The sequence below is a fragment of the Chenopodium album genome, chromosome 25 (genome assembly GCF_948465745.1).
Source record: "Chenopodium album chromosome 25, dcCheAlbu1.1, whole genome shotgun sequence".
NCBI classification, from domain to species: Eukaryota; Viridiplantae; Streptophyta; class Magnoliopsida; order Caryophyllales; family Amaranthaceae; genus Chenopodium; species Chenopodium album.
Window position 1 is genome coordinate 18,939,807 of NC_137858.1, and position 9,218 is coordinate 18,949,024.

At 40.1% G+C, this 9,218-nt stretch overlaps 1 protein-coding gene across 1 annotated transcript; it reads left to right on the forward strand.

The window, feature by feature from the left end:
• Positions 1-1,503: 1,503 nt before the first annotated feature.
• LOC145613840 (uncharacterized) lies at positions 1,504-1,929 on the forward strand. Its single transcript, XM_081668884.1, has one exon. The coding sequence runs from the start codon at positions 1,504-1,506 to the stop codon at positions 1,927-1,929; it is 426 nt and encodes a 141-aa protein (XP_081525010.1).
• The last annotated feature ends 7,289 nt before the right edge of the window (positions 1,930-9,218 follow it).

The following is a 9,218-nucleotide window of genomic DNA, read 5'->3' on the forward strand; positions in this document are numbered from 1 at the left end:
CAAGGGAGTGAGAAGTTTTCTTGGTCATGCGGGGTTTTATCGCCGATTTATAAAAGATTTTTCAAAAATAGCGAAAGCCCTCACTCAATTGTTGCTTAAGGATGCCACATTTGAGTTTACTGATGCTTGTATGGAGTCTTTCAACAGGATCAAGGAGGCATTAATAACTGCTCCAATCATACAACCTCCGGATTGGGATTTACCATTCGAGATCATGTGTAATGCGAGTGACTATGCTGTGGGAGCCGTGCTTGGGCAACGAAAGAATAAGGTTTTGCACGCCATCTACTATGCTAGCAAAACCTTGGATGAGGCTCAGATGAATTATGCCACCACTGAGAAAGAACTCCTAGCTATTGTGTATGCTCTTGACAAGTTTAGAACTTATCTCATTGGTTTGAAAGTGATTTTCCACACTGACCATGCCGCTCTAAAGTATCTCCTAGCAAAGAAAGAGGCTAAACCAAGGCTCATTCGATGGATTTTGCTCCTCCAAGAGTTTGATTTAGAGATTCGAGATAAAAAGGGCGCAGAGAACGTTGTTGCAGACCACCTCTCTCGATTGAGATTTCAGTCTACTTCGAATAGCCCTATAAATGACTCTTTTCCTGATGATCATTTATTCTATGTTTCTTCTGTATCCCCATGTTATGCTAATTTTTGTGTAGGTGGTTCACATCCTCCGGATTTGACTTATCAACAACGCAAGAAGTTCTACCATGACGCTAAGCGTTACTTTTGGGATGACCCTCATTTGTATCGTAAGTGTGCTGATGGAATGTTTCGAAGATGTGTAGCAGATTGGGATACTTATGGTGTCCTTCATCATTGTCATAATCTACCTTCTAGCAGACATCTTGGTTCTACTGCAACTGCCCACCGAGTGCTTCAATGTGGCTTCTATTGGCCCTCATTATTCAAGGATGCTCGTGCCTTTTGCAATGCATGTGATGAGTGCCAAAGAACAGGGAATATATCGAAGAGGCAAGAGATGCCGCAAAATGGGATTCTTGAGGTCGAGCCTTTTGATGTATGGGGCATTGATTTTATGGGACCATTTCCCTCTTCTTGCGGGAATCGGTACTTTTTGGTTGCCGTCGATTATGTCACTAAGTGTGTTGAAGCTATTGCGTCACCAACTAATGACTCAAAGGTCGTTATGAAGTTATTCAAGAAGATCCTCTTTCCGCGTTTCGGAGTCCCAAGAGTTGTTATTAGTGATGGTGGTTCTCATTTCCATCAACAAACTTTTAAGGCTCTTCTTAAGAAACATGGAGTTACTCACAAGGTTGGCTTGACCTATCATCCTCAAACGAGCGGCTAAGTTGAGGTATCTAATCAACAAATCAAAAGAATCCTTGAAAAGGTTGTTAACAAGTCCCGGAAGGATTGGTCATTGAAGTTGGATGATACATTGTGGGCATTGCGAACGGCTTACAAAACTCCGTTAGGCACAACTCCTATCGGTTGGTGTATGGCAAAGCTTGTCATTTACCGGTCGAAATGGAATATCTTTCACAATGGGCCGTCAAGGAAATTAATTTAGATCTAGAAAAGGCCGGTGAAGCGAGACTTCTTCAATTGAACGAGCTAGATGAGACTCGGCTTGATGCTTATGAGAACCATAGGCTCTACAAAGAGCAAACGAAGAAGTTTCACGATAAGATGATCCAAAAACGAGAGTTCATGATTGGTGACAAGGTGTTGCTTTATAACTCAAGACTTCGGCTTTTTCCTGGAAAACTTAACTCTAGATGGTCTGGGCCTTTCACAGTCACTGATGTCAAAGCACACGGAGCCATTGAGGTTGCTAGTGAATATGGCACGAAATTCAAGGTAAATGGACAACGTTTGAAGCTATATACCGAGGGTGCTTTTATTGGCAAATTGGAGACGATTTATCTCTCCGATCTACCAATTGATGTTTGACATTGAGGTAAGAAGTCAAGCTCATGACTCTAAATGAGCTATTATCGGGAGGTAACCCGATTTCCTATTTCTTTTTTTTTTTTTTTTTTTTTTTTTACTTTTAGTTCTCTTAGTTTTTTTTTTTATTTATTTTTTTATGTTAGTCTTGTTTTTGCTTCACTAATTCTATTAACGACCTTTGTTTTTAATTTTAGTGAAGGTTTTTCTTTTTTTTTTTTTTTTTTTTTAAAAAAAAAGGGGGAAGTAGGGGCAGCCAGCAGCAGGCACCAGCCCGCACAAACCAGCGGCAGGCCAGCGCCCTCTGGGCCGAGCCTCCCACCAGCAGCCCAACAATCTGCCTTGGCCGCTGGAATTCCAGCGCCCGCTGGTTCTGGCAGCCCAGGCAGCCTTCACGCATCCCCAGAAAAAAAAAAAAAATAAATAAAATAAAAAGCAAAATAAAGAACAACGCTGCTACTGTTCAGCACGCATCCCAAGGCACCCCTCTTCTCTCTCCACCACCTCGCAGCCGAGCACCACTGCCCACCTTCCGGCGCACCACCGGCGCTGCTCCAACACACCGGACAGCCACCCTCCAAGCCTCCACGAAAAAAAAGAAGAACCCTAATTTTTCTTAAGGTTAGGGATTTTGATTTTCTTTTTCAATTGTGTGAGAATTGTTTGGAATTGCAACTTAATCAATGCTTATTTGAAAAAATAAACAACAATATAGTCTTAATTGCACAAGAAAAGGTATTATTTTCAATTCTTCATCAAATTTCTCTTTTTGAATTCTTCACATTCACATTAAAGTTGGAAATTTCTCTTTCATTTGACCTTTGCTTGAACCCTTGAATCAAGGCTCTTGCCTCCGCCGTCTTCTTTTGGGGATAGAAACGGGACAAGAAGGCCTTTGTAACATCATCCCAAGTTCTCAAGGAGTTGGGCTTCACCTCCTTGTCTAGCCACTCCAAAGATCTTCTTATTAGAGAGAAGGGGAACAACTTGAGGCGGATGAATTCTTGAGAGACCCCATTGACTTTGATAGTGTTGCAATATTTTTCAAATTCTTTCAAATGGTTCAATGGGCTTTCATTCTTAGCCCCACTATATTGCCTTCTCTCAATCAAGGTGATCATTGCCGGACGGATTTCGAAGTCATTTGCCGGGGTAGTTGGTGGAGCAATTCCACTCTCAAATCTATATGCCCCGGGCACTCCAAGCTCCTTCAAGGCTATTCTAGGATGTTCACCCATTCCTTGTTCTTCTTGAATTTCTTCTTCACTCGAAGAGCTATAAGCCAAATATCTAATATCCACTCTTCTTCTTGAAATAGTCCTTTCTATTTCCGGATCAAGGGGAACAAGGGGACGATCACGGGTTCTATGCATGCAAAACTCACACAAAAATGTTAGTAGCACGGCTACAAATGTAGCCTAGAGAAACAAAATCTTTTTGTATTTTATCAAAATGAAATAGACTCAAAAACAACATACACTCAAGCACCACTCCCCGGCAACGGCGCCATTTTGATGTGGCGGAGAATGGTAGGTCATTGGGCTACCACCCCACCCTATCAAACAATATTTATAGCTTAACTAACCCCTATATAGCGTAGTGGCAAGTCAAGGTCGAACCCAAGGGAATGGATATCAAGTGCACGAAGTCTAGATCAAGCTATTTCGGAATCAAAAAGGGGTTTGAAGTAGAACTAAAGCTAAACTAGGTAATGCAAACTTGTATTGAATCAATCTAAGACACTAGGGCAATGGATCCACATGCAATCATAATGGAATCGGTAATTTGGGAGGTCAAACCGACTAAGTCAAGGGATATGAAGGAAAATCATCATGTATCCAAAAGAGCATACTAAGGTGGTTCACCTAGAGGTCTAACTAGCGTCAACTACGCTAAACACTAACTAGGGAACGTCACAAAGCACCTCAATCGTGAAATTGCAAGTCTCCTAATCAATGGTCCGTATCATAGCAAACTTACAATGCAATCTAGTGTATTAATCAAAGATGGCCAAACCTCAATTAATCACACACATGCACATGAAAGATCAACCAATTTAATCATATCATCAGCTCCATCAATTATCCCCAAATTACACTATTCCATCATTCATACATGCTTCACCATCTCCCTAGCTAGGAAACTACTCACTAGCCATAGAAATGGAGATCAAAACTACAACATCCATCAAATTCATCATCAACATGCTTGAATTCAAAGATTAAACCAACAATCAATCAAAATCAATCAAAATTCAATCAATAACCAAATCAATCATCAACAACATGAAAAACTAATGAAATCAACTAAAATCAAACTTGAATTGAAATTAAGAAGAAGATCCTTACAAAACTTTGATCAAAAGATCAAATACAATGATGAATTCTTGAACAAACACCAAAGATCATGAGTTTCTCTCTCTAGTTCTTGAGTTTCTCTCTCTAAAATTCTCCCAAAAACTAACTATCAAATTCAATCTAAAACTTTCCTTTTTTTTTTCTAAAAATAGGTAGAAATAACTATATATACAAGGAGGAGGTCGGTAATGACGCCCAAAAATAGATCCTCGTAAGTGCGGGCACTCGGAGGAGAGAGAATGGCGCGCACGGGACACACCCAGGCATGTGCGCCCGCACGCACCTGGTGTGCGGCCGCACACGACCAATGTGCGGCTGCACACTCCCTTTGTGCGCCCGCACATAGCTGGGTTCCCCCCTTCTTCTCTTCGTCCTAGCTCAAGTGGTGCACGCATCCAGGATGATGATGATGGAGGACAAAGTGGGAAGAAACTTTCTTGAATTTCTTGAAGAATAAAAGCCATGAAAAAGGCATAAACAAAGCCTTGAAGCTTGCCCCTTGGATCCACCTTTGACTTGGAACTTCTTGCACCTTCTTTAGGCATAAAAGCAATGAAAACTCGTAGAGAGGAGGCTCGGAAATTCTTGGACAATCAATTACCACCTACAAGCAAAAGATAAAAAGCAAGTAAAAGAGAAAAATAACAAGTAAACTAGAAAAAGACATAAAAAAGAGAAATAAACTACAAAAAGCATAAAATGAGGAAAACAAGAATAAAACTAAGGAAAACTAAAGAAAAGAGAGATAAAATGAAATAAAAATCATCCAAAAAGGAACCGAATGAGTGCCAAAAATGTCACTCATCAAATTCCCCCAAGCTAAACTTTTGCTCGTCCTCGAGCAAAACAAAGCAAAAGAAAAAGAGGATGAAAATTTTATTGAAAACGAAAAAGAAAGACTCAAGATAAGAATATACACTAAAACTCATTGTCGTAGGAATCACGGTTGTTTTTAGCTACAACAAGCCCTTTAAACCCCAAAGTCGCCTATGAGGACGAGTGAGGTCTCGTAAGGGTATCCTAAGAGTTTGACCCATAACTCTCAACCAAACATCAATGAGGCAAACCAAAGAATTAAAAGAAAGAAAATGAAATAAAAACAAACCTTTACGAAATGAATCTTCATAAAGACTACAATGCAAATGAATGACAATCTTTCTCAAGTAGTTAAGGTATGCACGTTTCAAGATATCCAAGGTTGATTGAAACATAGGGTATGCTAGGCATAGGAACTAGTTATCACAATTCACTTTCATCCCAAACAATCTTACCGCGTTCTTCCCACTAGTCTCAAATCTCCCTTTAGTGAGTGTCCCAATGATTCCTCGAAGGAACCGGAAAAGAAATATTTTTGGGCTACTCGACATCTTGACTATGCATCCCCTTTCCTTAGGCAATGACCCATGATGCCCTCCCCCGAATAGTGACTCAACTATCTAGGTCGAAAGGTCTTTCCCCAAGGTTGTAACGTAAGGCATAAAGGGTGAAGGTAGGCTAAAATTTAAAAATTTGGTGATATTCCTAAAAAGTGAAGCAAAAGGGTGATCAATCCTTAACACCACAATCAAGAAATTACCAAACAAAAACAACACCCCCAAGCTTACTTGAAGCTATACTCACAAAAATATATACAAAAAGCGTACACGCTTCTCCCCCAAGCTAAAATGGAGCATTGTCCTCAATGCTTAGTAGGAGAAAAGAATACATCAAAATATTTTTGATTTTTTCACTTTTTAATTTTTTTTTTTGTTTTTATATTGTAATTGCAAAGTCCTTGCCTTTTTAACTTCGGACGGCTTTTACAACTTTTGCACTTATTTGTCAATGCCTTTTATAATATAGGACGGCTTTTACTCAAACTCATTTGCCATTATTCACAAAGAAATCATAACACAATCTTGCTTTCATAAAAACCAAATTTCCAACTTAACCACCACAAACTTCATCTCAAATGATCATATTGCTTCACAAAAAATCAAGAAAGGTAGAAAATGAAACAAAAGGTCAAATAACTAAAGATGTGGCTTGAAAAGAAGGGATTAGGCTCAAATGGTTGCAAGAAGGCAAATGTAAACCCAAAAATAAAAGAAAATAACAAAATATAGTAAAAATGAAAAATACCACCCCGAAAAATGTGCCTTTGTCCTTCCTAGATAGTTCGGTCTCGTGTTTGAGAATCATACATCAAGCTTTATTAGATTAGGTTTGCATAGTCAAGGATCCACGCCGCTCATACAAGGAATGTTGAAGGCTAGAAAAACAAGTAACCTCACAAGGTTGTGGCAAAAACTCACCAATGGTGTCAAATCAACTATAGGAAGCAACTACCAACATACCACAAACAAGTAGAATCCGGCTTCATGATCCTCCTAGTTCAAACCAACTACCCTAGCATACACTATCCTAGAGTCAACCAAGCATAATCTCAAACCGTGCATACCTTTACAACCTAGGAAGAAAGTCATGCAAAAGACAAGTCCAATGTACAATGGTCATCTCAAAAGAAAAGAAATGAAAAACAATGCCTCAAAATCACATCAAAAATAAAAAGAAAAATAAAAGAAAATAAGAGAAAAAGGTAAAATAAAAGAAAGTAAAAGAAAAGAAAATGGAGACATAGGAAAGGAAAACATAGGAGAAAAGCATGCAAAGGTCTAGAAAGCATGTTAAACACATAAAAATCCCAATCGACAAACAAGTGATCGATAGACAACAAAATCACCGATCCCAAACACATTACGTGTTAACAAGCATCCATCCTCGAACCATTCAACTTCTCCTAAACTAATCCTATTCTATGCAACCAAGGAAAATAAAGAGAAAAATAAGAAAGGTCTCACCGGGATTCCAAGCATAGCAAAAATAAACGAAGCAATAAGAAACCACCTCGTAGCATTCCATATCCATAAGCTCTTCAAGGAACCAAGTGAGAAAAAGAAATAAAAGAAACTATGAACAAAGAAAATGGTTAGTAACTTCAAAACAAAGAAAAGAAAACAACAAATAAAAGAAAACAAACAAAGCAAGTAATATATACAACTAAAGGAAAGAAAAGCGAAACTAGCCAAAGAAAATAAAGAATAAAAGAAATAAAATCTAAACTAACTAAAGAACTACTCTAAACTACAAGATTTGGATTTAAGGGATTTGGATTGAGGGATTTGGATTTAAGGGATCATCAACAACAACATGACAAGCAAAACATCTCCACAAACAACAAACATCCAAGCGAATAGGGCAAACAAGCTAGCTACAAGGAAAGTAGCCTAGAGATCAAGAAAATGAGGAAACCAAAAAGAGGAAAGAAAATAAACATGCAAGCAACTAAGATATGTACACAACAACAACAAGGTCACCGAGCAAGTTACTAGTTCCCCAAGCTAGATAGAAAATACATCTCAACATCCCAAACAAAACAAAGCAAGTATCAAAAATATAAGGGATGGAGGTAAAAAAGCATGAGAAGCTAAAAGGGAACTAATAACTACTACCATCACCACCACCACTCCCACTAGGCCCGGCCCCATCGGGGTCTCTGTTGCGCTCGGGGTCATCGAAGGGATGAGGGTAAGGATCCCATCCTCCGGTGTACCCATCAGGCCACCCATAATGCCCCTTGAAAAGATCTTATTGCCAAGGAGCAAGAGGGGTGTAGGTATCGGGCAAAGTGAGTTCAAAAGGGTGGTTGGGATGGACATGGGGGTAGTTAGGATCCCCCCTATAGTCACTACCACCCGGAGCTTTGTAATCATAGTTGCCATGCTCATCCGGGTAATAGTGACGCTCGGTGTCGGGGTTAGGAGGCCCCGACCAATAAGGATGCCCAAACGAAGGTAGAGGACCTTGTTGGGGCGGGAAATACGGATAGTTAACCGGGGGAGTGATGTTCCCACGGTTAACTTCCATATCATAGAGTTGTTGTTGTTGTGAAAACATACCTTGTTGCACTTCTTGAATACCTCTTATTTGGTCATAGAGTGCCCCAAAGTCTTGATCATACATGCCATCAATGTGGATTTTCAATCCACTCATTTGCTCACTAAGAGCTCTCAAGTCATCATTGGCAAAAGCATGTTGCTCTTGCTCATGAGAAGCTTGTTGTTGTGGAGAGAAATGTTGTTTTTGTTGATGTTGTTGTTGTTGTTGATCTTGTTGTTCTTCCTCATCTTCTTCTTCTTCATCCTCCTCGGAATCAAAGTTGGGATGCCGGAAGGACCTTGGAACATGCCAAACATTGTCAGCAATCCTAGCCAAAGAAGTCAAGCTAGGGTTAGGCAAGAAGCACCATTGCTCGTTGCTCCTTAGCCACTCATATCTCCCTTCACTAAAACCCTTGGAGATAAATTGGATTTGGCCCAATTGTTGCATATCAAGATAGATGGAAGCTGCATCCCCTATCTCCTTACAAAATGGAAGATAATCATTGAGGCGAAGGCGAGTCACAAGCCTAGTCACCATACCCCCACAAGGGATCTCTCCCGTCCTTTTGCGAAGGTCCAAACAATATTGGGCAAAGATGTAGCCCAAGTTCAACCGGCCCACAAATTCCGGGCGAGTAGATAGCCAAAGGACCTTGAGCTCCAATTTACTCAATTTCCCCATCTCTTGCTTAGGGAACAAGACATAGCCCAATAGACGGTGTACAACCCTAAGGCAAGGTTGGTACACGTCCGAGATCTTGGCCTTGTTGGCAATGAACTCACTACCACCGGAAATGTCTTCCCACCAAGAATCTTGATCATAATCCGGGAAGATGAAGTGTTCAACGTTAATAATATCCCCATGGGGATCAAAGTCCAAAGCAGCGTTGAACTCCTCCAAAGATTGGTAAAAAATGTGGTTGAATAATTGGAACCGCACTCTATATACCCCTCCAATGGGTACAAGCTCCAAGGTAGCCAAGAATTCTAAAGTAGGCTCCTTGTAAGTGCGGTA

Excerpts from the sequence above, each read along its gene's own strand:
- LOC145613840 (XM_081668884.1), top strand. The coding sequence starts at position 1,504 with ATGGAATATCTTTCACAATGGGCCGTCAAGGAAATTAATTTAGATCTA.